Source organism: Megascapheus bottae, chromosome 36 (assembly GCF_031878675.1).
Source record: "Megascapheus bottae isolate mThoBot1 chromosome 36, mThoBot2.hap1, whole genome shotgun sequence".
Lineage (NCBI taxonomy): Eukaryota > Metazoa > Chordata > Mammalia > Rodentia > Geomyidae > Megascapheus > Megascapheus bottae.
This window is the reverse complement of record NC_143544.1, coordinates 4,665,001-4,679,250: the sequence shown is the minus strand read 5'-3', so window position 1 is coordinate 4,679,250 and position 14,250 is coordinate 4,665,001. Positions and strand designations below refer to the sequence as shown.

The 14,250-nt window shown below is 51.5% G+C and overlaps 1 protein-coding gene across 1 annotated transcript; it reads right to left on the bottom strand.

Annotated features, from left to right (window-relative positions):
- Window positions 1-4,266: 4,266 nt before the first annotated feature.
- Window positions 4,267-13,025, bottom strand: C36H16orf89 (chromosome 36 C16orf89 homolog). Its single transcript, XM_090324779.1, has 8 exons — window positions 12,744-13,025; window positions 11,463-11,612; window positions 8,467-8,617; window positions 7,474-7,591; window positions 6,562-6,697; window positions 5,733-5,837; window positions 5,316-5,405; window positions 4,267-4,571 (listed from the first exon to the last, which is right to left on the bottom strand). Exons 1-8 carry the CDS (start codon window positions 12,946-12,948, stop codon window positions 4,441-4,443), a joined length of 1,086 nt encoding a protein of 361 aa, XP_090180905.1. The 5' UTR covers window positions 12,949-13,025; the 3' UTR covers window positions 4,267-4,440.
- Between the last annotated feature and the right edge of the window lie 1,225 nt (window positions 13,026-14,250).

The following is a 14,250-nucleotide window of genomic DNA, read 5'->3' as shown; positions in this document are numbered from 1 at the left end:
GCTCGCGCGGGGTCTCGCGAGATCTCCACAGCCGGCTGTGGGGTAAGAGGGAGGGGGAGGAGGAGCTCCTTGTCACCTGGCTGGAACTTGAGGTGTGTGTGTGGGGGGGGCGGGCGGTGCAAGTGGGGAGTCTTCACAGTGAGACCCTGGGCAAGGGAGGAGAAACCAGGCCAGCTCATCTCTAAAACAACATGAGGGAGGGAAGTGGGGGCCCAGGCAGGTGAAAGGGTCTCACCTGCTGTCTGCTGACTATCATGAAACCCTTCTGTGCATCACAATAAAAAGGAATGAAAAATAAATACGTAAAAGTCATCATGGCCGGAGCGTGGCCTGGTGGTGCGGCCCCCGCCTAGCAGGCCAGGGAGCCCTGGGTTCCACTTCTTGGAACCCCATACTCAGGAAGAGCCTCAAGTGGTGGTGTGGCTCCCAAGTGGTAGAGCTCTAGCCTTCAGAAAGCCCAAGGAACAGCCAATCCTAGCTACTCAGCGGGCTGAGACCTGAGGATCAAGGTTCCAAGCCAGCCTGGGCACACAGAGGACCTGAGACTCTGATCTCCAGTTCACCTGGAGCACAGTGGGACGTGGGGCTTGGCCGGATGACATGCAGAACGCTCGGTTACTCATCTGTGTAGATCATGTTTTATACAATTACACAATATAGATTTTATTATTATTATTATTATTATTATTATTATTATTTGGTGGTCTCACTGTGTAGTCCCAGACTGGCTTCACCCAGGGCCTGGGCACTGTCCCTGAAGTGCTTTTGCTCAAGGTTACCCCTCTACCGCTACCAGCTTTTTCTGTGCATGTGGTACTGAGGAACAGAACCCAGGGTTTCATGCATGCTAGGCAAGCACTCTACCATTAAGCCACCTTCCTGGCCCCTGGCTTCCCATTCTTGTTTCAGCCTCCTCACTGCAGGGATTAACAGGGATGCACCACCACCCCGGCACCAATGACAGTTGTTTTTCCCTCAGTACTCTTCATCATCCTGTAAGGGTCGCCTTTTGGTGAATCCACGCCTGAAAATGATACACTTAACCAGTAAATTCCTGGCCAAGTCACTGAGTATGTTACCAGAGATTTAAGGCAGCTAAGGTGACCTCAGGTGCCCATGTCTGTGAGGAGAATTCAGGAAAGATCTGAACTTTAGTAAAAGGGATACAAAAGTTTATTAGGAAAGAAATATGGCAGAGAGAGGGCATGGCATCAGCTCACCTCAGTTTTCTTGGTCTTCTTCCTCCTTAGAGAGCTTGGCTTCGGTTTAAAAGGTGAGTCCCGAAGATGGCTTTCTGACTGGTGGATCTCCTTTTTATGTCCTGTAAGGCTGTGGCCTGTGCCTTGTTGTTTCCTCATTCTTTTGTTTCTCTTACTTTCTCTTTTTTGTGGCCACCTGCCTCCATTTTGTCATCTGGCTGGTTTGAGTTTATCTGTTTCCCCCTGTCATCTGTACAATCTATAGACCATAATCTCCTGATTGGCCGATTTTCTATGAAGTCATCCCTTAAGGACAGGATGTTTTCTTAAGTATCTACCACCAGTATAATGAGGATAATGAGCTGGGCGTGGTGGTTCATGCCTGAAATCCTAGCTACTCAGGAGGCTGAGATCAGAGGTTAGCCATTCAAAGGCCATCCCGGACACGACAAAGCCCTGAGACTCTTTTTGTGTGTTTGTGTGTATGTGTGGGGGGGGCATGGGTCTTGAACTCTCCTGGGTGCTGTCCCTGAGTTCTTCAGCTCAAGGCTACCACCCTACTCCTTCAGCCAAGCCCTACTTCCTGTTTTCTAGAGGTTAATTGGAGATGAGTCTCAAGTCCTTTTGTTCCCGGGCTGGTTTTGAACCTTGATCCTCAGATCTCAGCCTCCTGAGTAGCTAGGATTACCGGTGTGAGCCACTGGGCCTGGCCTGGGAAAGCCGTGAGACGCCATGACCCACAAAAAAAGTGAGGACAATGGACATGGATAATCATGTGGAGAGATCTCTGGTTTCCAGTAGGAGCCAGGACTGTGTGGACTGTGAGTAGAGTTGAGAGCTGGTTCAGGAAGGTCCTAAGTCACATGGGTGGGTGCCTGACTACCTGCTCTGTTGATACAGTTCAGGTTTTGTCAGTTGTCCAGTTCATGTCATTTATGACCTCTCCCAGCCCTGCTAATCTAGGGGATTATGTGGCCAGGTGATACAGCTGCAGATTGGGGGGAACTGGCATCCAGGATGCTAACACTAGTTAATCCAGATCAGGTTTGAAATCAACCTCACTGCTTCAAAGCAATCCTTTCTCATCTCTGTCTATTCTACTAGGAGTTGAGGGAGCTAGTGGCCTTTGGCCAGTTCTGACCTTGGAATCCTGGGAATCCCTGAGCTCTTCAGCTCAAGGCTACGACCCGACCCTTGAGCCAAGCCCCACTTCCCGTTTTCTAGAGGTTAATTGGAAATAAGAGTCTCAGGTCCTTTTGTTCCTGGGCTGGCTTTGAACCTTGATCCTCAGATCTCAGCCTCCTGAGTAGATAGGATTACAGGCGTGAGCCACCGTGCCTGCCCGGCTTTGGGAACTATTTTTTTGCCTAGACTGGTCTCCCATCTCTATTCCTAAGGAGCTACGTATGATTACAGGTTTGAGCCACTGGCTTCTTTTTCTTTCCTTTTGTGGAATGGGGCCTTGATAGATAACCCACGTTGTGATCCATCCTGCCTCAGTTTCAGCACAGAATTTTTTTTTTAAGTAAGGTTCAATTTAATATGAGAAAATTTCCACGTCTTAAGTGTACAGTTTCATGATTTTCAGTAAGTATGAGATATTCTAGTTTCGGAACAGTTTTGGGGGTGGGGATAGTATTGAGGTTTGAACTAAGGACATTGTGTTTGATAGGCAGGTACTTTATCACTTCAGCTATACCTCTGGTCATTTTTGCTTGAGTTACTGTTTACATAGGAGCTCTTCTTTTTTGCCCAGGCCAGTCTAAACCTCCGTCTCCCAAGCAGATGGGATTACAGGCGTGAGACACCAGACCGGCAAGCTGTTTAGTGGTTTCCAGGAGCCTGGGGTTGAGGGGGCCGGGTGGTATGGTGGCAGGATGATGGGGAGGGAGGAGCAGGGGGAGGATTAGAAGTTTGCTTTGTCACCTCCTGGGTAAACCTTCCTGTTGGCCTAACTGACACACCCAACCCCACACATTTACCAGACGGACCAAGGGCTCTAAGCTCCAGGATGTGGTGATGATTCTTACATAACTTAAACCCGCAGTGGTGGGAGTGGATCAAGTGAGGGAGGAGGGGGCCCCCCTGCCATAGGAGGGTAGGAGGAGCTTTAACGACCCACTGCTGGGAAACACGGACTCCTGACTGGGGTCCATGAATTAACTGGGAAGAGCCCCCACCTCTGTTTCTTTATATGGGTACTGAGGATTGAACTCAGGTCCTGGGCACCATCCCTGAGCTTTTTCTTTGCTAACTTGAGCCACAGCTCCACTTCCACCTTTTTTGGCAGTTAATCAGATAAGAGTCTCACTTTTGTTTTTTTTTTCTTATCTGGGCTGGCTGGCTTTGAACTACCATCCTCAGATCTCCATCTCCTGTGTAGGTAGGATTATAGGCCATCCTGCTGGCCTCTATGTTTTTTTTTTTTATTTTTAAATTTTTTATTTTACTAGTCCTGGGCTTGAGCTCAGGGCCTGAGCACTGTCCTTGGACTTTCTCAAGGCTAGAGCTCTACCACTTGAGCCTCAGCACCACTTCTGGCTTTTTTTTATGTATGTGGGGTACTGAGGAATTGAACCCGGGTCTTCGTGCATGCTAGGCAAGCACTTTAACCACTAGGCCAAACTCCCTGCCCGGTGACCTCCATGTTTTTTTATCTGCATGTTCCTCAATCTTTGGTGATGGCAAAGGTAGTGGAGGTGGTGGGGTACCACAGACCTGGGTATGGAGAAGGGGCGAGTGATGGTGGGGAAGGGAGGGAAAGGGCTTTGGGAGTCAGCAAAGAGGCTGACCTGGACTTGGGGTTTGTGGGGAGGAAAGAGAATGGGAGGAGGACATCCTGGAGCAGCTTCTCTAGTGGGTGCAGGGGGAAAAGTCACATATAGTGGAGACTAGGAATTACTGTCTCCAGAAAGACGGGGGCGGTAATCTACAATTCTAGGGGAAAGGATCCTCCCTCCCTCCGTCCCTCCCTTCCTCCATCCCTTTCTTCTTTCTTGTGTCCTCTTGACACAGGATTGGGAAATCCTGACCCGAAAGCAGAATAAAAAAAAGACTCAGCTCTCCATAGACAGCGGTGTGAATGTATTCGCCTGCTCACGCCTGGCCCACCCCACTGCGCTGGGATTTCCTGGGCCCCGTTCAGTCCGGATTCCAAGCCACCTCAGCAAGGCGATGCAGGGCTGCTGCCTCCTGGCACTCTCTCCGCAGCTGCCCCTTCCTTCTATGCAGGGCCACACACTCAGTGGCCACTGGGTGGTGATGCTGTGGCCAGATGAGGCCCCTCATTTGCCAGTGGGTATGCTGCCAGGAAGTACAGGAACCCGCCCAGAGCCCCCACAGCCGTGGCTGTGTTGTGACAGGAGCAGCCATCTGCGGGGGGAGTGGGGGAGAGCGCCAACACACCTTGTCACGGGGCTCTTCTCCTGCCCCCAGCTATCTTGCCAGCTGTCCTGTGGGCACTCTGGGGCCTCACACAAACCCCACTTTGCTGCAGTTGTTCCCTAGCATCTAGGAGACACCTACTCTGTGAGAAGCTACCCCTCTCTGCTCTGCCTTGTGGACATCTGTTTAGCGGTTGACAGCCCTGGGGTTTGAACTCAAGGCTTGGGTTGATGTCCCAGAGCTTTTTTTTTTTTTTGTTCAAGGCTGGCAGTATACCATTTGAGCCACAGCTCCATTTCTGGCTTCTTGGTGATTAATCACAGATGAAAGTCTTCTGGATTTTGCTGCCTGGGTTGGCTTTGAACCTGGATCCTTAGATCTCAGCCTCCTGAGTAGCTAGGATTACAGGTGTGAGCCACTGGTGCCCAGACATTAAAAAAAAAATTTTTTTTTTGGAGACCGTGTCTCAAAATGTGTATTGCAGGCTGACCTCCCATTCCCGATCCTTCCCATTGAACCTCGTGGGTGCAGGCATGCACCACCATGTTCGTCTTGCATTCCCTTACCCTTCCTTCCACCCTTCAAAGCCATCTGCCCTTCCTTCCACCCAAACTTCAAGGCCCTGGGTCCCCCGTGATGTATGGGGCCACCTGGTCAGGGGGCACTGCAAGGCCTGAGTTTTCTAGGGCATCTGGTTCCATGCCAGGGGGTGCCGTGGGGGACTGTGGTCACCTGTGAACAGCTTTTCCCGCCTCTTCACTCTTCTCAGAGTGTGCTGTGGGGGAGGGGGAGAGCCGGGGGCTTCTTCTTCATCCTTGAAATCTGGAGGTAAGGGGAGCGGGCAGAAAAGGGGGGCCGGGGGAGCATCAGGTTGTGTTTTTCACTGGATTTGTTTTAAGAATCGTTCTCTTTGACCCAGGCTGGTGGAAGATCCTCCTTTTTCCGTCTCCTGGGTGCTGGGATGGCAGGCATGAGCTACCACACCTGTTTTCTACCTGCATTTGCACATAAAACCCACACAGACACTCATGAATGTACACACATGCACACACACGCATACACACACACATTACCAGTCTCTCAGTGCCCCCACGTCAACGCACCCCTTCCGGCCCTCCAGCTCCCAACCAGCCCAGGAACGCAGCTCACCGGGCTTCCCGAAGCAGCCTTGCCGTGGTTTTTGCCAGCTAAGGATGGCCTCCAGCCACCGGAGTTTGTAGAAATCGGAGAAGCCAGCGATGCCACAGAACATGACTGGAAACAAGCACAGAGCCCCCTCTATGGGTCTGTGCCCCAAGGCCACCACCTTCCTGCTCTGGGACCAACATATTGCTCCCGTCTCCTGTCTTCCTGGTGAGGTAGATCCAGGAAGGTTTGGGGTAGGGAGATGTTCAACATGAGCTGGAGGGCAGCAGTGATGAGTCTCTGTGGCCCTCGGGTCTGTGCCTGCACAGCACCCCCCCATCACTGGGTTGCTCATACGAGAACTGGAGCCAGGCATGATGGTACAGGTCTGTAACTCCAGTTAGTGCGACCCTATCTTAAGAGCAAAATACATGGCAGGCATGGTGGCTCAAGCCTTTGATCCTAGCTTCTTGGCGATTGACCGGCCTGAGCTTAAGCAAAACAAAACAAGTTCTTGAGATATCATCTCAATCAATGGCTGGGCATGGTAGCATACACCTGTCTTCTTCCGTGATTTAGGGAAACAAAGATGAATATTATAGCCACCCTGAGCACAAAGCAAAAATAGACAAATAACAAACATCCCAAATATTGCATGGGGTATCCTAGTACTATGCCTTTCTCCATTGTTTATCCGGAGTTCAATCTGGATGAACCATCCTGTAGTTTTACTGGTTTCGTCTGACAGGCGTGAGGGTGTGAGTGTGCCCTGAGTTCATGCACACCATCTTCTCCCCTCCCCGCCTCCCTCCCCCACCCCGCCTGTCCCCAAGGCAGAGGCCAGGCAGCTCACTGTTCTCCATGAAGAGGTCCTGGGTGGGGTAGGCGTAGCCGCTGGCCTCAGCTCTCTGGTTCAGGGCCATCATGTTGGCACAGAAGATGCTGATGTAGAGCTGGCTGTGGCGGAACAGACTCTTCGTACAGCCTTTCTGGAGACAGTGTACAGGAGACATATGGAGGACCTGCAGATCTCAGAGGCTCTTGGGCATGAGTTTTCCTTTTCCTTCCAGGCTATGTTTTCAGAAGGCTCGTCAGTGGGGGTTAGGAAGACTCGAGTTCAGGCTCTGCCACCTGGAAGCTAAGTGACTTTGTCCCAGTAAGTTAGCCTTCCAGAACTTCATCTTCTTCTGGACAGTCTGAGGTTGCTAGGGTACACGAGGGCAGCTCAACTCTCACCCTGTGGGTGACATGCTGACAAAGCCAGGCTGTGTCCTGCATCGACCTGCCGCCCTTTCTCCCACAAGCAGCTTCAGTGCCTGGCTGGTCCCTGTCCCACTCTGGGGGAGAAGGCAGAGTCAGAACAGCCAGGGTTTGAACCCAGGCATGGCATATTTTAGGCACTCTTCTGCTGAGTTATGCCCCCCTCCAGAGTAACTTTTGCCCTGTTGAATCTACTGAGCCAAATAATGTATTCACTGGGTGCTGGAGGCTCACACACTGCCTCAGAGCTTTTTGTTGTTCAGGGCTGGTGCTCTACCTCATAAGCCACCCGGATTGTTGGTGGCCACTTGGAGATAAGGGTCTCACATATTTCCCTGCCTGAGCTGGCTTTGAACTGGGATCCTTAGATCTCAGCCTCCTGAGTAGCTAGGATTAGAGGCGTGAGCCAGCAGTGCCCAGCCCCATTTTGGTTTGGAGACAAGGTCTCTCTCTGCCTGTGGTATCCACCTCGCTGCCCTCTCCCTTCCACCCGCCCCACACTCACCATCCGGGCCCACAGGAAGAAGAGCAGCTGGTGTGACAGGCTGTAGCCCCAGCGGCCGGCCTTGGTCATGAGGGCCTGGCAGAAGCCTTGGAGCACGCAGGGCTGCCTCTGATCTGGCCTGGGGAGGCCACCCGGGGTTGTCACAGCCTGTGCCACCCCTACTCCCCAGCTGTGACTCCCCCATAGGCTCCAGGCTGGACAGAGGGGTGGCTATGAACAATGCAGACATCTGGTGCTAGCTTTGCTGAGCTGCACCCCTAGCTCTGGGGAGATGAAGCTGGAGGTATGGGGCTCATCTTGCCTGCCATGGGCCGAGACTTCAACCCCCATCTTCCCCATCTCAGGCCTAAACGGGTCTCTTGGATCTGGACAGCTTGGGGGTCTGGGCCCAATACACTCATCTTCTAGAACACAGCACCTGTGGAGTCGGCTTGTGGTCTAGGCTGGGCTCTAAAGGATGCTGAGAGGATAGATGGGGTGCCCATCCTGTCCCCCTGAGCTTGGGGCCTTGCTCCCAGCCCAGCTGCTGAATAAACTGGGGAGACCTAGGGGGACCCACAGCGCTGAGACTATGGAAGAGGTGTGAGCCTCATTTGTATACCCAAGAGATGTGGATTTCATTTGCCAGAAAGGGATGTGGCCTGGGCCTGGCTACAGGTACAAGCAGAGCCCACCCTGGAGGGCTGCCTGGTGCCAGGGTTGGTCTGGAGGAGAGAGTTGGTCTTAGCGGGGGAAAGGCTTGGGGCAGAGTGGGCCTGAAAGGAGGAACAAAGGCTTTGAAGGGGGTGTTGCCTTTGGGAGTCTGCCCAGAGGCCTCTGGGAGGGCATGGGGAAACTGGAGCTGGGGTTTCCACTGCTGGATAGGAGTTTACCAACCATGTCTCCCCCCCCCCCCCCCCCCGTTCCCCCGGACAACCACCCCTGCATGCACACATGGGGTCTGGAGAGGGAGGCCCCTGGGGTGTTCAGTCAGCAGGGACAGTGAGGTCCCACCCAGTTCCCAGCAGCTGCACCAAACACAAGTCACTGCTGTCCTCAGAGAATGAGTCATGGGGGTCATGCCAGGAGTAGACCAGGGAGGCATTGGTGCGGGTCCACTCGTGGGGCAGCTTCCAAAACCCCGGCTGGATGCTTGGCTGGAACTCTGTAGGGGAGAGGCGGGAGGTGGCTGGGAGCCCTGGCTCCAGGAGGCCGCGCCTTCCAGTATTTCTCCCCTCCCTAATGAGAAAGGACAGTATGGGTTGGGCTTTGGCTGTGTCCGCTGCCTTCCAGGAAGTCTGAGGCATGTGGAGGGGGGTCAAGTTGCACACACTCAGCCCTGGCTCTCCTCTTCCTCCTTCCCCCTCCTTCCCTGTGCCCCTTGAGCCACGTCCCTTGGGTTTGTTTGGCTTTTTTTTCCTTTTCTTTTAAATTAAAACTTTTTACTAACACTGGGTTTTTATATCCTATTTCACATGTCATTTTCTACAAACAACTATTCATGGAAAAAAATCTCTATATGCAATCCCTAGCACATAAATTTAAAAACATAATTAAAATTAAGCTGAATCTTTGTGTGTCATAGATACATACTGATCTACATAATATATCAATATATGTCTACAGAATATATATACCATCATAGACTTATATGTCTATATATATTATATATATATATATATTTTTTTTTTTTTTTGCCAGTCCTGGGCTTGAGCTCAGGGCCTGAGCACTGTCCTTGGACTTTCTCAAGGCTAGAGCTCTACCACTTGAGCCTCAGCACCACTTCCAGCTTTTTGCTATGTATGTGGTACCAAGGAATCGAACTTGGGTCTTTGTGCATGCTAGGCAAGCACTTTAACCACTAGGCCAAACTCCCGGCCCGAGATATATTTTTATCTCCAAATTCATGTCAATGACCTGGAGTACCTGAACATTGAGTCACTGCTCTTGTACTGTTTTGATCACATATCAAGGAGACCATGTGCCTTTTGTTCCTTTGGTCTTGGCTTATCTCACTCAACATGATTCGATCTAGTTCCACCCACTTCCCAGCCAATGCCATTATTTTAGCTTGTCTGGTGGCTATGTAGAATTCCATTGTATATATGTACCGAATTTTTTTGTATTCATTCATCTGTTGTGGGGCATCTGGGTTGTTTCTGTTGCTTGGCTATTGTGAACAGTGCAGTGATGAATGTGGCTGTGCAGGTGTCCTTATCATATCCTGGGTTATGATGCTCAGGGTAGATGCCCAGGAGTGGTATGGCGGGATCACAGGGAAGGTCTATTTTCAGTTTTAGACTGCCTTCCAGAGTGGCTGTACTAGTTTACATTCCCACCAGCACTGCAGTAGGGTTCCTCTTTCTCTACATCCCTGCCAGCATATGTTGTCTGAGTTCAGAATATTGGCCATTCTGACTGGAGTAAGGTGGTATCTCAGGGTTGTTTTCATTTGTATTTCCTTCATGACCAGGGATGATGAGCATTTTCTCATATGCTTCTTTTACCTCTTCCTCTGATTAGTCTCTTTTTACTTCCCTTGTCCATTTAGTGATTGGTTTGTTGGGTTTGGAGGGAATCAGTTTCTTAAGTTCCCTGTTGATACTGGTTATTGAACCTTTGCCTGATCTGATGTATTGTTGGTAAATATCTCTTCCTAGTTGTCTGGCTTTCTATTTCCGTAGCTAAGTCTTTATCTGTGTAGAAACTTTTTATTTTTAGGTAGTCCCATTTATCGAGTCTCTCTCCAATCTGTTGTGACCCTGGGACTCTGTTAGGAAGTTTTTGCCTGTGCCTATGAGTTCCAGTATCTCTCCTACCCTGTCCTGTAGCAGTTTCAGAGTCAGGCCTGATCCTGAGTTAATGTTCGTGCATGGCAACAGGCTGGTGGCCTTGTTTTTGAGACAGGATCTTGCTAACTTTGGCAGGTCTGTCCTCAAACTCCAGACCCTCCTAACTCTGGGTGAATGAGCTCCAGGCCTCGCAAGGATGATGCAGAGGCTGGATGTGAGGGGCGGGCCTCCACCTTGGTTCCCCTAACCATGCAGTGGAGACGTGTGTGTGTGTGTGTGTGTGTGTGTGTGTGTGTGTGTGCACGCGCGTGCGTGCATGATTTCATTAATTTGAGTTCACTGGGGCTGGGCTGGGCCCCTGTGGCTCTGGCAGCACCCAGACAGGGATCCTGAGAGCTGGTTTCAGAGCCGCCTGCCTTTCCTCCCCAGGAGCAGCTTTGTCCAGGCCCCTGAGATGGGCTCTCTGTAGGGTCTCTTAGGTATAAGGGAGTGAGGGAGTCCCGATTTCAGGCCAGCTCGGGTGAAAGCTTACACCCTACGTGAAAACCAAACTAGAGCAAAGCAGGCCCTGGGGGATCACCTTTTAATCCAAGCCACTTGTTAGGCGGGATCACAAGGCTCACAGTTCAAGGCCAGCCCACGCAAAGCGTTTCTGAGTCCCCCATCTCCAGCAATGGCTGTTTGCAGTGGCACATCCCAGTGTCCCAGCTACAGGATGGGCGTACATGGGAGGATCCCAGTCCCTGCTGGTTGGGGGTGGGGGTGGGGAGAAGCTTCTATCTCAGAAAACAAGCAGAGCTAGAAGAGTTAGGGACATGGCTTCTTGTGATACCATGCCTGCCTAGCGAGCTAGCAGCCCTCGACTTCAAGGCCCAACCTCTCCCTTCAAAACAAGACCCTGGAGAGATGCTACTATGGGTGGGAGTTATGCAAAGGGGCAGATTGCTTTTTAGGGTTCCCATTTCTAGGGGTAGGGCAGACCAGGTCTGCCCCTCTGGGACACAACCCCTCAGGCTGGGGCGTGAGCTAAATGGTGAGGCGAAGCTCCCCACCGGTCTCCACCCTGGAGCGCAGCCAGGATGGGAGTAATCACTCCTCACTCGCAGCTCGCTGGGTGTGGCCAGCTGGTGTGGGCAGCCCCTGGCCTTGCCTGGCACCAGTGGGGCCCATCCAGATGCTGCCTTCCCAGAGCAGCAGCCCTCCCCCACCTGCTATTACCTTTTAGGTAAGCGGGGTCACTCTGCTCCAGGTAGATGATGGCCTTGTCCAGAAGAGTGGTCAGTTTGGTGGCCAGCTGCCCGGCACGCAGGCTGAGTGGCCGTAGCAAGGGATCAGATGCCCACTTGTCCTGGACGCCTCGGAGCTGCTCTAGGGGGACAGGGGAAGGGAGGGCATTCATTCTGACCACTCATCAGTCACCCTGGTGGGGAAACTGAGCCTTTGTGGGGCTGAGCTGGACTGGCAGCTAGGACCAGAGGCTTATTGTCTGGAGGAAGTCCTGGGTTCAAGTCCTGACTGATACTTTTTCACGGGGTGAAGAAAACTATTTCATCTCTCTTCCTTCAGAAAAGGGGACCTGGACGACGGTCCCTTCTGAGAGTTGGCAGTTAAGGACGGAATTGGGGAATAGACTTGGCACATGCAGACCACTTAATGAAGCCCAGTCATTCGTTCAGAGTAAAGAGGGAGACTGGGGGGGAGGAGGGGAGGCTGGTGGAGCTGCCTGCCTCCTAAACTATCTTCATAGGTTCTAGAAAGTTCTATTGCCCTCCCCCAGCTTGCTCTGGGCAGGCCCTTTGCTGGATGGGAAACCCTGTCTACGGGGACTGATTCTTCACTCTTCCTTCTGTTTTTATCCCAGAGTTTGGGCTAGTGGATAAATAACCAAGTGTACTATGTGTGTGTGTGTGTGGGGGGAACCATAGTGCACTTGTGTGTGCGTGTGTGTGCGTGTGTGCATGCATGTGTCTCCTTGTCCCTGCTTGTCTTGGCTTCTTTCCAGTCCATTCTGCAAGGATCTTTTATTTCCAAACCTGAACAAACACTTGGTTGTTTTCTGGGGCTCTGCAGGTGGCTCTGGTTGGAAGTGGAGGAAATGGAAAGGAGCCTGGTTTTGAGGGCCCTGTGATATCTCCACCCTCCACCCAGGAAGAGTCCCCCAACCATATACATCCATTAAAAGTGAACCCCCCCAACCTCCCTTAATCAGGGCATGACAGGAAGGAAACATCTAGTGGATTTTTTTCCTTTTCAGAATATGATTTCCAAATCTTTTCTCACATTACCTTTAACTCTTTTCTCCTGAGAAGCTTGAGAATGGCCGGTTGAGCCCCCCTCCCTGCCCCCTAAGATCAGTCCCCCCCCTCCCCTCCCCCTACCTTCCCCATCAAAGCAGTCTGTCTGAAGGCAAGGAGGTATCCATGGGGTCCAGGGAAGGAGCAGACCAGCTGGCTTTCCCAGGGGCCAGCCTGGGGTTCTGGGGGTCCTTGGCCCACTCACCTTCCAGCACCTGGAATCCTACTACTGCATCCAGGTTGACTTCAGGCAGCCTTTCCTGCAGGAACAAGGTGGCTTTCTCCAGCACAGACAAGATCAGACCAGCCATGGTGGCCTTGCCCTGGGGGGTGTGGGGCTGTGGCAGGGAGGACGGCAGCAGCGGCAGGGCCAAGAGCAAGAGAAGCTGCAGCAGCCTTGGCCTGGCCATGTCTGGTCTTCTGAAGGTAGCTGGAGCACCAGGCACTCACTGGGGTGCCTCTACTCACCCTCCTCTCGCCTCTTCCTCCTCCCCCTTTCCCCTGAAGGCTTGCAAGACAAGTGGCCTGGCACTGCTGCAGCTGACAGCCAGGGGGCCAGGGCCAGGGTCAGGCTAGGCTGGGAAGTACAGCCTGCTGGCTGGCTGCCTGCTGGGGAGAGGAACCTGCTCTGGCCTTCCAGCCCCTGACTTCCCATTATGGACCAGCAATATCAGCTGCAGCTCCAAAATCCAACGGCCGGGGAAAGCTGGGCTCGGTGGAGTAAACTCCCTGAAGGGAGTGCCTGTCTTCACAAGCTTCCCTAGAGGGGCACTTCCCCTGGAACCAGAATTCAAGCTACAAAGGTATGCAGCTTACATTGTTCTGGTACCTGGGGGCATGGCAGCAGTAAGGTAGCTTGAGCCTGAAGTCCTGGGTTCAATTCCCTGTGTTGCAATTTGTTTAAAAAAAAAAATAACCACATTGGGGCCGGGAGTTTGGCCTAGTGGTAGAGTGCCTGCCTAGCATGCACAAAGACCCAGGTTCAATTCCTTGGTACCACATACATAGAAAAAAGCTAGAAGTGTTGCTGAGGCTCAAGTGGTAGAGCTCTAGCCTTGAGAAAGTCCAAGGACAGTGCTCAGGCCCTGAGTTCAAGCTCAGGACTGGCAAAGAAAAAAAGAAAAAGAAAAATAGCCACACTAAAAAAGCAATGAGAAGCCAGTGAACTAGATTTCACTTTTATATGTATATTGGACATGTTTATTTCTATCATATTATTCCTGTCTTATTTATATTAGAGATATTATCACTTCAGTGTACTCAGTATATACTGGTGATTCTCTCTCTCCTTCTCAAACGTAAGTTTGTGCTTGCGAGGCAAGTACTCTGTATCTCTTGATTTGTGTGTGCCTGTACTGGGGCTTGAACTCAGGCTTGGTGCTGTTCCTGAGCTTTTTTTTTTTTTGCTCAAGGCTGTCACTCTACCACTTGAGCCACACCTCCACTTCTGACTTTGTTTTTTTTTTTTTTTTGCTGGTTAATTGGAAATAATGAATCTCTTGGTTTTTCCTGCCCTGGCTGGCTTCTAACTGCGATCCCGTGATCTCTCAGATCTCAGATTACCAGAGTGGCTGGGATTATGGGCATGAGCCAACAGTGCAGGACCAAAAATTTTAAAGATGGATCCAAATTTTTGTCTCATTCTATTTCTAAATCAGGGCTTTGGGGGGAAAAAAAAGTTATAGCTCGCTAAAGAAACAGCTTCTCTTTAA

Bases quoted from the DNA above. Each gene is read 5' to 3' on its own strand.
- C36H16orf89 (XM_090324779.1), bottom strand. From the start codon at position 12,948: ATGGCCAGGCCAAGGCTGCTGCAGCTTCTCTTGCTCTTGGCCCTGCCG. The intron at 8,618-11,462 runs GTAATAGCAGGT...TCTCCCCTACAG, and splicing joins TGACCCCGCTTACCTAAAAG to AGTTCCAGCCAAGCATCCAG. The intron at 7,592-8,466 runs GTGGGACCTCAC...TGGCCTCCCCAG, and splicing joins GTGCAGCTGCTGGGAACTGG to GCCAGATCAGAGGCAGCCCT.